Source organism: Hordeum vulgare, chromosome 5H, assembly GCF_904849725.1.
Source record: "Hordeum vulgare subsp. vulgare chromosome 5H, MorexV3_pseudomolecules_assembly, whole genome shotgun sequence".
Taxonomy (NCBI): Eukaryota; Viridiplantae; Streptophyta; class Magnoliopsida; order Poales; family Poaceae; genus Hordeum; species Hordeum vulgare.
Genome location: NC_058522.1, coordinates 427,086,196 through 427,100,624, shown reverse-complemented (window position 1 = coordinate 427,100,624; position 14,429 = coordinate 427,086,196). Strand labels below are relative to the sequence as shown.

General features: G+C 45.0%; 1 protein-coding gene across 1 annotated transcript; it reads right to left on the bottom strand.

The window, feature by feature from the left end:
- Window positions 1-13: 13 nt before the first annotated feature.
- LOC123395409 lies at window positions 14-4,144 on the bottom strand. Its single transcript, XM_045090397.1, has 6 exons — window positions 3,604-4,144; window positions 2,813-2,880; window positions 2,604-2,732; window positions 1,420-2,499; window positions 1,075-1,291; window positions 14-926 (listed from the first exon to the last, which is right to left on the bottom strand). The coding sequence occupies exons 1-6, from the start codon at window positions 3,980-3,982 to the stop codon at window positions 184-186; spliced, it is 2,616 nt and encodes an 871-aa protein (XP_044946332.1). The 5' UTR covers window positions 3,983-4,144; the 3' UTR covers window positions 14-183.
- Between the last annotated feature and the right edge of the window lie 10,285 nt (window positions 4,145-14,429).

Here is a 14,429-nt window from a genome sequence, read left to right as displayed (position 1 = left end):
GAGGAGCAAAACATACAACGAATGTCTCCTTTTATTTGAAGTTCAGAAAGCACAAGAAACTCTCTGTCTAGAATGGTAATAAAAAGCACACGCATCGATATGAGAATGCACGGAAATGTTCGAAAAACGACGGTTCATGAATGGAAAGTTGAGGCCAGCCTTGATCACATCCTGCTCCCGGCTTCAGTCATACATGGTGAGGTCGATCGTCACCGGCGATTGGACAGGAGCCTCTCCATTGGCCACGCGTATCTCTTCCATAGGCACCGGATTCACCGACGCAGCGCCTCCGCTGGAGCCAGAGCCACCGGCGGCGCCTCCCTGGGTGCTGCCCTGTGAAGAAGACACCATTTTCTTTGCTCCAGAAGATTTCCTGGCCTTGCTCTTGCGTTCAGCGCCATTCAGGCCGTCAGAGCTTGTAAGATCAACCCGGCACCGCTTGGCATCAGACGAGCTGCCGCCACGGGACATGCCATTGCCATCTCCCTCCTCTGCGGCTTCATCAGCAGGACCCTTGCTCTTTTTGGCCTGCGCCTCCAGTCTCTTTTCCTCGAAGGAGTAGCCCTGGGCCAGGAACCTCTTCCGTGGAGGGACAGAGTTTGCATATCCATCGTCTCCTTCCACCAGAGGTTGCACCTGAAGCAGTGACAGTGCTGCTAGGCTTGGCGCTGCGGCTGCGGCTGCGGCTGCTGCGGCCGCCGCCTTCTGGCTGGACTGCTCGCCCTTCTTCTGAGCCTGAGCCTTCTGTTTGGATGAGCTCCCACCGGCCTTCTTCATCGCAGAGTGCTGGACGCCCTTCTTCTTCAGCACAAGGTTTATCCTGGCTGCGACGTCTTTCCTTGCATCCAGAGGCATCCATTGCTCGTCGCGCCACTCAAACGACTTCCGCAGGGACTCCACTTCGAGCTCCACAAGCCTCCCCTCCCCTGCAAATTTCGGCAAGCGTGCGTACATCAGGAAGAGCTCCAGCAAATTGTTCTAGCTAGGCACTATTGCAAGAGAGCTCAAAGGCTAGCTACTGCTATAGGCTATAGCTAGGTGAGACTTGAGAGAGTAGGCAAGCCAGTTGTTCACCTTGGAGATAAACCTTGACGTGGCCAGCGGTCTCCTGCTGCAGCACGATCCCCTCCCACCATCCGCCGTGCATCCGCGCATCGACGACGACACCGACGGCCACCGGAGACTCGATCTTCCTGTAGCGTGTTGGGAGCTGTGGGCGGAGCATGGGCCTTTTGGTAAGGCGTATGCCCAGGTGGTCAGGCTCAGCGGTTCTCGTCACTTTCAGCCATTCCTGCATGCAAAACAAAAAAACCAGACCCCGGCTATTAGATTCTTCTCCTGTAAACGTAATCCATACCATGGAATGGATACATGCAATGCAAGCCACCAGAGAAAGAAGAATCGGGAACGACGACCAACCCTGAGCTGTCCCTTGCCCTCGGCATTCGGAAGGTCTTGGTACCGCACCCTGACCGACTCATCCGCCTCCCTCCACTTGAGCACCACGCACTTGTACCAACAGCCCCTCACGCTGCTGTCTTGGCACAGGGCTTCAAGACGGCAGCCCGGCCGGAACAGCTTCTCGGGGTTCACCATGGTTGACGCATCATTGCATGCTGCATTACCAGTACCACTACCACTGCCACTGCCACTCGGGGGCTGCTGATTCTGCCCGGCCGTCAGACAGTTCACCGCGTTGCGGGGAACGACACTGCTTTCGACGACGGCCTGGCCATTGGTGACGCACTGTGGAGTTGCGCTGCATGGAGGGGGCATCGCCTTCTGCTTCTCCATGGTTTTGTCAGCGATGATAACAGTGCTGGAAGTGGAAGGAGTTGGGCTGCATATTGGAGTAAGCTTCTGCTTCTGCTTCTCCATGGTTTTGTCACCGATGATAACAGTGCTGGAAGAACCGTGACCAGTAATAATGACAGTTTTATCCTTGTTATTAGGTGGCTTCTGCTTCTGCTTCTGCGTGGTCTTGTCACCGGTAACAGCACTGGAAGAACCAGCATGGTTCTCGGCGGCCGGACCAGTAATGGGAGCTTTACCTTTGTTATTATTGGGCGACTTGGCATGCACCACCGTCGACGAGGACGATGCGGCAACAATTGCCTTTACTATCTCCTGGTTGACATATCCTTGCAGCTGTGTGATGTCAAAGGGCTCGACGGTGTGATCGTCGATCTGCCGACGGCATACATGGGGCTGCCAGCTGCTGCGCCCTGCACTTATTTTCTTGAACATGTCAAAGTGCTGTGGATTCAAGACCGCGGCCCGCCCCTCCACAAACTCAGCCTTCAGATCTTGCAACCCATAGCTAAAGAAGATCTCCCTGCGATAAAGATCGGGGGGCACTACAGCACCGTGCTCATCGTCGGGTTTCTCGAACCATCGTGCCAGCACCATGTTCTTCCCGCTGCCATCTTCGTACATGTCTTCCAGATAGCCAACATGGCACTCTCTCCCTCCACTCTTGATGTACACAAAATCATGAACCTACAAACACACACACGTATATAGATGTAAACCATGGTATATATAGATCCGTCCGTATGTGAAAACAAAACAAGAAAACAGGGGGCGCATCGATGAACACGTACCGAAATTTTCATTCCCTTGAGGCAGAAGGATTTGTAATGCTTGCGACGTCGATCAAGATGGGGCAATTGGCATATCCATGTGAACCTTTCTTTGCTCTCCCCAGCACGAATTAGTGTTGAGGGGGTATCCTGAATGAACATCAGGACATTAATTTCGTTGAGAGGAAGCATTTCTCAGGAAGACGGCGTGCGATATCGTATGCACCTACCTTAGATGCATGGCTACCACCATCATGGTGGTCGGGATAAGTCAATCCAAAGGCTCCATATGGAGGATCTACAAAAACGACAACAATGGAAGGCAAGTTAGTCGATTTCCTCACAAGATCAACACAAGAGGAAGCACATAAGTTAACCAAACACTAATCTAAATAAAAAGTTAACCAAACACAGAAGGAAAGAAACGCATAAACCAGATCTAGCAAAACTAAACATATACATCTGCAGAAAACAATCCAAGATAGAGCATATATATGGCGATGCATGAGAAAAGGAACAGATCTATAAGATTAGACAAAAGATATCGAACAATAAGTTGTCATCGTCTTGACAACAAGGAGTAGATCTATTATATTAGACAAAATACATCCCAAAGATTAGTGCTAATAAAGGAAGGGGATAGAAGGATAGCACTGCATGCAAGATGGTCTTGTGGATATCATCCCCTTGTACCGAATCCCCTGGTTGGCACCGAACAAAAACCATGACAAGAAACTGAGTTGGCTGGACGTAGCTAGGAGAAGCGTGTGTATTAACGCTGAAAAGCTCCCAAACATTCAGATCCAAACATTAGAAACACAAGAAAAAAGAAGATCGGATCTTGCCGTGCTCAAGACATAAACCCCTACAAAATACTAACCAAACATTCAGATCGATCCCCGGAGATGCATGGTGAAAATCCCAGCGGCCTGATCCGTTAGCTTAATCATATATAGTACTAAAACTACCAGAAAAAAATTCACCACTAGGGCATGGAACGTACGCAGGGCTGGGGTACTACCTGAGACGAGCGAGGTGAGCCAGTCCATGACCTCCCTCCTGGACTTCCACCGGAGCTCGGTGATCTCCAACGCCAGCGTCTCCACCCTATCGGACGCCGACTCGGAGTCCAGAGCCTTGTCGAGGGACAGCAGGAACTGCAAGTCCGCCGAGTAGGCTATGTTCCCAGGGCCTCCCCAGTACTTACCCACGACCGCCAGATCCCTCTCGCTCTTACCGCCGTCCTGGGGCGGCGCGCAGAGGAGGTAGTAGCACACCTTGCGCTCCTCGCCGTCGCCGTTCCCCGGCACGACCTCCTCTTTCCACCCGACCCACTCCCTCGCCGCCGTCTTGGCATTACCCTCGTCCACCACGGCCGCCGGAGAGCGCGAGCTGCTCATGGCCGGCCTTGTGACCTGGCTGGCGGTGGACGACAGCGAAACGGGGAGGCGGAGGGGAGGGTGGTTCAAACTGGTGGGGGCTAGGCACAGAGGGCTCGTTAGGAACTTGCTATTTCTGGACCGAATTGCTGTTGTTGTTCCTGTGAACACACTGTTCGAGGGATGGGGTCTTCGGGGGGATTTTATAGGAGGAAATGCTGGTGGTTTCGCGGAGAGTGACCTAGAGTTCTGAGGATTTCCACTTCCAGTGAAGCTTGCCGAGAGCTGGGATGTGGCAGTTTGGTCCTCCCTGAAAAAAAGATGTGGCAGTTTGGTCCTCATTCTAGGGCAGTCCTGTCCAAGGGCAGGGGGCGTTTTGCATCCATGGTGAAAATGGTGAACATGCCATGTGATTGGGAGGGGGGGATGATGTATATATTGGGTGGGAAACGACGAGCATCATATTTGAGCATGGGGCTGATGTATATGCATATATATGCATGAGACAGAGACGCCTTACCCCTTTGCCGGAACATAATGTGCGAGGGGAGGGGAAATGTTGATATATGGGCGGGAAATGGCGAGCATGATATATAAGCAGGGAGGAAGGGGTTGATATACGAGCGGGAAACTATGAGCACATGATATTGGAGCGGGGTTTGATGTATAGGCGTACATGCAAGCGGTTTCATACGTAACTTGCCCCTTTCGTACGAACATTGATATGTGAGGGGAGGGAAGATGTTGATATATGGGCGGGAAATGACGAGCACGTTACGTGCATGGGGAAGGAGTAGGATTGACGTACGAGCAGCGAAGGGCTAGGGGTTGATGTATATGCGAATGATGCACGTGCGGGCGGTTTCAGAAAGGCCTTACCCCTTTTGTTGGAACGCTCGTATGTGCCTTTCTTTGGAACAATGATACGTGAGTGGAAGGGAAGTGTTGATATTTGGCGGGAAATGGCGCGCACGGTGTGTGTGTGGAGGGGAGGGGGGAGGGTGAGGGTTTATATGGGTCGAAAATGACGAGCATGTTATTTGAGTCGGGCCATAGTTGGCATACGCGGCACGCACATGAGGTTTCAAAGAAGCCTTTCCCCTTTGGTAGAGTATGATATGTTAGGGCGGGGCGAAGATGGGCCCTAGGCACCCAGGGCCACGGTCCGGGCATCGGGAAGTTCTCTTACTAGACACTTGACTTAGCATCTTGCGTGAAATACTAACCAGGCCGTTACGATGTTAATTAATAAGCTACCAGACCCTCAAACTATGTGAGCACTCTGTCCTTTACCTAGTCCAAACTCAGCATGCTAACTCTAGCCCATATAGGAGCAAGCAGTCGGGCCGACGAGCGAGTTGGTCGGCCAAATTACTGGATCGGACGCTCGAACGATCCATCTGTTGGCATGCTCGTTGTGCCATAGAACCATGACAATTCACACACGCGGCCTACATCTAATGTGTATTTGGCTCCATGGCACCCCCGTCGATGCTAGACATGCACGCTACTTATCGAAGTGGTGTGGCTTTTCCGACCGGTTGGTCACACTAGTGTTGCTCCTCGTATCGACAGATAGGACATCACCAACAATCAACATGTTTTAAGGCCATTTCCTATATTCTCAACACCTTATAGCCATTAACTTTCCTTTCGTATGTATCAAACCATTTATTGGTGCATTTTATTATCAATTCATATTTAAATTATATCATATTTCTTCGGTTGAGCCTTATTTTTATGCGTTGGCATGGGATACACTCTACGGTAGACATAAAAGCTTAGTTTTTGGCACGGGTCTTGCTCGAATGCTAACTCCACCACTATGCAGGGGGAGGGGATACATTGATATATGGATGTGTCATGAGAACATGGCGAGCGTGATATGTGAGAGTGAGGGGTGATGGGGCACTAATATATCGGCCCAAGGCGTACTGTATTCAAGAGTATCAAAGGAGGGCTAAATGCATATAAAAAGTAATGTAAGGAGCAAAATGAATTTATATATGAAGGGTCATAGTGTGAAACATGTGGATGGTAACATTCTTATTTCTCGATAAAAAAAAAACTCAGGGTGGTCATAGCAAAGTTGTTTGCTGTTCAGTGAGAGACCACGAGGGAGGTGTGGTCATGTACACAGAATACTCTGGCCCAATTTTATTAGAAATTTTATTGTAATAAATGCTCGTGTTAATTATTTTCTTATTTTACCTCATACCTTTTTGGCTGGCACGAGATCGTTCATAGCCACCGATGCGTGTACACCCCTTCGTTGCTCTACAATGTGACACTTGTATAACGGGCTAAAAATAAAGGAAGGATACAACTTTTTCTTCTGTCTCCTCATCCGTCTGTTCACCTTAGCATCCTACATTTATTTTCTTCTAGTTAATTGTCTTTCTATATTTTGTCCTTTTTCCTCATATTGCTCCAAAAACAAAAAGGTAAGCTTTTTCTCCACCGATTTTTCCCATGGGCCCATTACACCTACACCAAGTAATATTGCACCAGATACGTCCATCTGGTGCATGCAACTTCCCCTTTTTGCCATCCTCAAATGTGCATGCAATGCATGCTATTAATTTCTATGAGCTGTGCATATATGTATTTTGTGCACTTTGTGCTTTGATTTGCCTCGATCCGAATCTTCTACTACTCCTTAATTTGCTTATGATACGTTTTCCAGATCATGAAAAATGTTATGCGTACACGAAATGTTTTGGCATAGAGCGCCCTTTAGGACAGGTCAAACCATAGGATGGCGTGTAAAAAAGCCATAGGATGATGTGTGACACGTGTAAAACTGTTCATGGACGGCGTTCGGGTTGGCGTTGCGAGTGAGGCCAGTAGGCCGCTATTTGGTGCAGCAAGCAACCAGCCGGTGCAATACTCGTGTCCGTGTCCGTTGGTGCGTCGGTGTCTACCTGTGCGTGTCCACCATGGCCAGGTGTGTCCCGTAAAAAACGACGCACATGGACTAGGCAAACCCACCGAGGCACTAGCCATACTATCCAATGTTGTGCTAGGAAAGCACTTAAGATTCTAGAATATTCTAGATAATGCGTTGAATCACATTGTAATCCCTGCTTATCTGGTTGAGATTGTTCAATAAGATTTAAACCGTCTATAAATGCAAAAAGTGCCTAGAGGGCGGTTCTAAAAAAAAGGTTACATACCCTGACACCGCTCGAGTGACAAGTGGCATGGAAGATGACATATTCGGGCACCGGGTTGGTAGCAGCGTGGTGTCACGACTTGTTGTTCGGGCGAGAACAGTTGAGGCTCTCCACCTCATCTAAAAAGGTTTTTTTTCATCAAGCTCAAAAGATAATGTTATTCGGTGTATCCAAGATGCCAAAATCAATTACTAGAATTTGATTGCACTAGTGTCATTATCTTCCTGTCTACATACTAGTATCTCTTATGTATACCAAGTACTCCCTCCGTCCCGGTGTATAAGTAATTCGCGTAGTTCTAGGTCATCGATTTGAGGAATTAAATATGAATTATATGTCATGAAAAGTATATCACTACATTTTTACACGGATGTAGTTTCTAAATATATATTTTATCATATATGATACATATTTAGATAGTTAAATTGTCGACCTAGAACTACGCGAATGACTTATACACCGGGACGGAGGTTGTACTAATTATGTCAACACAACTCTAGACACTAGTGATGACACAAGCCTCGCCAAACATATTTATGCATCAGAGGGGCCTCACTTTTGAACGATCATACTATTTGTTTTGTACCCCCGCCGTTCATTCAAAGTAAAACGACAAAGCTCGTCGGATTTCAACCCATTCTTATTTATGTTTTGTAATGAATTACCATATTTTTATTTTATTTGTAACATATAAAAATGGCTATTAACTTTCCTTTCGTATGCCTCAAACCATTTGTTGGTGCATTCTATTAACAATTTCAAATTACTATATAATATCTCTTCAATAAAGCCTTATTTTTTATGCGTTGGCATGGGGTACACTCTACAGTAGATATAAAAGCTTAGTTCTTGGCACGGGTCTTGCTCAAATGCTAGCTCCACTAAAATGCAAGGGGAGGGGAGATGTTTATACATGGGCAGGTCATGAGAACATGACGAGTGCGTTAAGTGAGAGGGGGTGAGGGGCACTGATATATGGACCGGAGGTGTAGTATTCTTATGAGTATCAAAAAAGGGATAATGGAGCGAATAAATTTAAATACGAATGACCATAGTGTAAAAAATGTCGATGTCAACAGTCTTATTACTAGGGTTGAAAATAAGAAATACCTAGGGTGATGATAGCAAAGTTATTTGGAGCTATTCACTCAAGGACCAGGAGGGGTGTGATCCTGTGCATATCATCTTTTATAAAATCTTATTAGTAGAAATTTTATACTGTAAAAAATGCTCATTTTTAATTTTTTTCTTATTTTATAACCTACCTTTTCGACTGGCATGACACATGTCATAGGCATGGTGTGTTTACACCCTCCATTGCTCTACAACCCAACATTCGTATAACAGGCTAAAAATAAAGGCTGGATACAACTTTTCCGTTTCTATTTTCTCATCCGTCCATTCTCCTTAGTGAATTGCATTAATTTTCTGCCAGATAATTGCCTTTCTATATCTCGTTCTCTTCCTTCATGCTGCTCCAAAGAGAGAAGGAAAAGCTAAGCTTTCCTCCACTGATTTTTATCCATGAGCCCTCTACACCTACACCAAGTAATATTACGTCGAATACGTTCATCCGGTGCATACAGCGTACATTTGTTGCCATCCTCCGGTGCGCATGCAATGCATGCTCTTAATTCTTGTGAGCTGTACATTGTATATTTTTGGGCCTTTGTGCTTTAATTTGCTTTCATCCAATCTTCTACTACTCCTTAATTTTCTTACGATACATTTTTTAGATCATACGTGTTGTGTGTGGTGAGATGCCTTGGCAGAAAACGTCCCTTTGAAATGGGTCAACCCATGGGATGACGTGCAAAAAGGTACTATAGGATGATGCACATATAACACACATGTACAATTGTTGGTGACCGACATCTAGGTTGGTGTTCCTAGCGAGGCTAGTAGGCCACTGTGCTAGGAAATCTAGATGATGTGTTTAATCCTATTGTAATCCTAGCTTATACAATTACAGTTGTTCAACATAATGAATAAAGGGTCTAGAGGGCGGTTTTAAAAAAGGGTTGCTTGTCCCAACACCGCTATGGTGACAAGTGGCATGGAAGATGACATGTCTGGGGCACTGGGCTGTTAGCAGTGAGGCATCACGACTTGTTGTTCATGCGAAAACCGTTCAGGCTCTTCGCCTTATTTAAAAAGGTTTTTCTACAACTACATCTTTCCACCATCGATCTTATAAGTAGAAATTGATGCGTCAAGCTCAAAAAACAATGTTGTTTGATGTATCCAAATTCTATCAACGTATCCTACGAGACGCCAAATTGAATTGCTTGAATTTGATCGCACTAATGCCACTATCTTCTATTCTACATACTAGTATGTCTTATGTATACCAAGTAGTAATTATGCCAACAGAGATCAAGACACTAGCAATGACACAAGCCTCATAATAAAGAATGCGTCACGAGGGCTTCACTTTTGGACGGGTATGCTATTTTTTGTCATATACCTCTACTGCTCATTCAAAGAATAACGACAAGCCTCGCTGAATTTCAACCCATTCTTATTTATGCTTTCTATTGTATTGTATTTTTATTTTATTCTTGAACATACAAAAAGAGTTGTGATTCATTTATGTTCTTAGTTTACAACAATGATACAATTTTCTCTATTTTCAAACCAAGCATGTGTTGCCTCACAAACTATAGGATGTCTTGGAGAGTTGGGCCTAGGTTAAGTGATGAAATCCTATGACTTTTGAATTTTTGGGAAAGGGTTGTCAATCCATGATTTCTTAACAAAACTTGCATGAGTTCTTACAAGCTTCAACATAAATGGAAAACAAAAACCCAAGACTACAAATCCTTTTCATAAGGATAGCATGAGATTTTACTCATTAAATGGAGAAGAAACCTAATAGAGACTAGCAAAACAAAGAAAATAAATAGTTACACATCAAAAACAAAAGAGAAAGCCTCAATTATTTTAATCAAGTCTAATTTGATACAGTGTTGTGAACCAAAAACGCAGACTTGAAAATGTTCTATTAACTGAGCGACATTGAAGCCATATTTTTTGGAAAATGAACCAGCTATTGCTAACCTATAGAAGAAAGCCACTGCGGGGGCTATCATATCTCTCAAGTCTTTCTCTCTCCTTCGGTCTCTTTTTGTTAAGAGTCTCTAGAGATTTTCCTACTCCTCTCCAATTTCCCTCTATTGACACCTCTAGCAAGAGTGGGATGTGAGGGTATGTAGTTCGCTCAATGGAGTAGTGCTAGGACTTTTTGTGTGGGTGGCTCGCATAGCGTCGTACTAGAGTTGGTTTCTAGTGCTAATGGGTGGCCATGCGAGCAAGCTCTCTTTCTCCTGCATCTCTCCTTTATGGTGTACGTTGGTGGTGGGGTGGATTGGACATGAGCTTAGTAATAAGTTCGATTCAGATCTATATATGATCGACGCAATCCCTATGTGGCCCTCTTCTTTGACCTGCCATGGTGGTGGTGAAAGAGGAGATAGGTTCAACTTCAGCTGTCTTCCATCTAGAACTCTAGGGTGTGATGAAGTTGGTTATGTGGTATGGCCTCTGCTATATCATGTATCGCTCTGACCTTGATTGTTGGAGGGACGAATCAAATGACTTCAATTCTTGAGTGATCCTTACGGGTGGCTAGGGTGGAATGTCGGCCTTAGGTGACTTTGTTGGCAAGTTTTGATGCTCCCTCTTTCAACTCATAGGAGAGTCCCTCTTCTCCTTGCATGATTGCAAGGATTTGGCGGGACATGGTGGTAAAGGCATCTTTCGCGAGGGCATCAGGAGCATCACGACTTGAGTGTGCGTATGTATGTCTTGGGGTCAGTTTACATAAAGGGGGACCGAGTTGTAATTTCTACTTCTTAAGGGGTTCTTTGCGTAGTGTTGTATCCCTTTTGATGTTAATGCTAGTTTGGGGACCTTTGAGTCCCTTTCCCCTATCTCTCCTACTTAAAAAGAACGTAAGGTTTTGTCGGCCACCTCCTCCTTCGTATAACATCTCCCATCCCTCCCTTCATTTGTTAACTTACAAAATAAAATTATGTTTTATTTGGCAAGACAATAAGTTATTACCAAATAAAATCCTAAAAGATAAGTAAATCACGGGTATGACTTGATAAAAATTATTTAGACAATCACACTAATATGCAAGGTAATCATGGATAACATACTATATGATATGTACACATGTTGCAACACGCGGTAAATTATCTAGTTCAATCAAAAAAGCCACTTCCTACCCAAATTAAGATTATATATCACATCCATACATACTACCAAAACTATAAGACACCATACAAACACATTTCACAAGAGAGCGTCTTCTAGTGGGTAGCCATTGCAACATTAATTCGCTACATGCTTACTTGCAGTGTTCTCGCCGAGGGGTTCCTCACCACGTCAGTTCCTTGTCTGGTGGGCCTGGTTGAGGACCCCTAGGTTTGTTCCGTCAAGTTCTACATTGGATGACCCATGGCAAATTATACGAAGGCTCTGGAAGACTTGGCTATGGTCTCCTGGATAAGGGAGTGCTAGCCACGTCGGACCCCAGCATGGGACAAACCAAGAACCTCCAAAACAATCAACTAGTGGGCCATGTTCGTCAGGCCCGCTGGAGGATTCAAGATGGAATCATCAAATGACTTGGCGCACACTCCAAGGCATGAATGCAATCTTTGCCATGTTTATATTAGATGTAACCGACCTATGTGTAACCCTAGGTATCCTCGGTGTTCATATAAGCCAAGGGGTTTAGACCGTAGAGGTTAACTCATTCATACATGATTTCGAGGTCAATCGACCTATACTCTATACCCCATCCGCAACCAATGTAACAAAGCATGACGTAGAGTTTTACCTCTTCGAGAGAACCTCAACCTGGGTAAACATCGTATCTTCCTTGTGTCATGTTACCATCGTGCCAAGATCACTAGCTCGAGACCCCTTATCTGAGATCTGTCGGATTGGACTCCATAATTGGTGGCCCATACAAGTCCCTTTGTGTGGTTGAAGAGGCTCGATGGCTCACATTTAGATCGACTACGACATAATTTTTCTGCCAAGGAAAATTTTCATTTTCGGCAGCAGCACACTTCAAGTTGATTCCACTTGCCACTGATACGTCTCCAACTTACTACTTTTCTAAACTCTTTTGCCCTTGTCTTGGACTCTAATTTGCATGATTTGAATGAAACTAACCCGGACTGATGTTGCTTTCAGCAGAACTGCCATGGTGTTGTTTTTGTGCACAAATAAAAGTTCTCGGAATGACCTAGAAACATACTGTCAATTATTATTATTGGGGATATGCACATCCCTGATGAGGTAACCTAGTGATTATTCGAAAATTCTCCGGTTTTATGTGATTCAAAAAAAAGTTTGTCAAGGAGACTTGATCAACCTCATTGACGGATTTCTTTTGATGACCATGAGATGGATGAATCTAGAAGTCACAACCTTCTGTTCCCAACTTTTACTTTCTGTTATTTAGTAGAAAAATAATAAATATAGCATTATTTTCCCGTTTACTGCATTATCCATTCAATAAAAAATGACCTGAAAATAAAAGTTCTCCAAATGCCCTGAAATTCAAGTATGATTTTTTCTGGAATATTTAAGAATTTCTAAGATAGATAACTAGTCAGGGGGGATGCACCAGTGGGCCACGAGCTCAGGAGGCGCGCCCACCCCCCTAGGCGCGCCTGGCAGGCTCGTGGGTCCCACGTGGCCCCCTCCACTTATTCCAGCACCCATCTCCTTCGTCTACCTCCAGAAAAAATCATTCCACAGCTCAAACCCGTGTTCTTGCTCATTTTGCTGCATTTTTCGATCTCCTTGTGCAAAGCCCCAATCACCAAACTGTTTTGGGGAATTGTTCCTTGGTATGTGACCCCTCCATTGGTCCAATTAGTTTTTACTCTAGTGCTTTATTCATTGCATATTATTGCTGCCTTGGTGACCCTGTTCTTGAGCTTTGCATATTAATTTTAGTTGATCCCACGTAGTTTTGATGCATGATATGGCCTCTAGGCACTTGTAGGAGTAGTTGCTATGAGTTTTGTTAAACTTTGTTCACTTTTATTTTGAGTCACTAAAAATTTCAGAATTATTTCAGAAAAAGGAAGATGTCTAGGAAGAACTATCATGGTGGTTCCTCAAGCAAAAGGGGTCCCCGTCTCGCGATTCGGGAGCCCGATCCTTATCAGCCGAGGAACGCACCGGTGCAATCATGTGAATGGCCTTCCGATGAATTCATGATTGATGCAGGTTTCAAGGACAAGTTTGATACATTTGTTCGCAACACTGGGCTCGAAGAATTCATCTCCAATAAATGTGAACAGTATACTACACTCACTGCCTCTTTTGTTCGTAGATTCAAATTTTTAGTTGGCCGTGACACATCCATACTGTTTGATCTTTATGACAAATAGTATACTATGAATTTAGAGGATTTTAATAGATTATGCAAGATACCTGATTGGGGTAGTCCCAATGACCCTCCTAAGTCTTCGGTTAGAGATTTTATTTCTAGTATAACTGTTGGAGAAATTAGAGATATTACACAGGCTACCATGGGGACCATTAATTTTCCTGCCTTACATTATTTTGCCCTCTTCATAGGTAGATGCATTAACGGCAAGCATGACCATAGTCACCTCTGCGCACCTGACCTTAGTATTCTTAAGAGAGCAGTAATGGGTGATAGAAGTTTCAACATGGGAGCTATAATTGCTAGGAGGCTAAATAATAATGCTAATGAAGGGGATTTCTTCGGTGGGATATATGCCATTTGCATAGCAAATTCTCTTGGAATACACATCCGCACAGGAGATCCCTCGCTCCACACAGCTTTCCTTGATCGCGCCGCTATGATACGTTATCAGTTCCTTGAGAGGGATAATGAATCCCTCCTATGCCGGTTAATATTTAACCGACAGCGTGTTTTCCATATTACCCTTCCTGCTCCTGCCTTCTTTGACTTTCAGGGAAAACGAAGATATTACATAACCATAGGAGAGGCAGAGAAGTATGAGAGGGAGGTGAAGGATCCTTGCCTCCGTGATGCACTATTCAGGTGGTAGCTGCCGCGTCCCAGTACAACCCCCATTATGATTTTGGATATCGCCCGGACCAGCCGTGGAACTAGACAAACTTAGGCCAAAAGCCTAAGCTTGGGGGAGTACGTGTCTCTCACCGACTTTATATTCATGCTCACACATTCACTTTGATAGTCGGTGTTCACACTCTTCCATCTTATCATCTATGCTAGTTTATTTCTTTTTCTTGCATTCTTCTCGTGT

Excerpts from the sequence above, each read along its gene's own strand:
- LOC123395409 (XM_045090397.1), bottom strand. The coding sequence starts at position 3,982 with ATGAGCAGCTCGCGCTCTCCGGCGGCCGTGGTGGACGAGGGTAATGCC. Across the intron at positions 2,881-3,603 it reads GCTCACCTCGCTCGTCTCAG|ATCCTCCATATGGAGCCTTT; the intron begins GTAGTACCCCAG and ends TCGTTTTTGTAG. Across the intron at positions 2,500-2,603 it reads TCAAGGGAATGAAAATTTCG|GTTCATGATTTTGTGTACAT; the intron begins GTACGTGTTCAT and ends GTGTGTTTGTAG.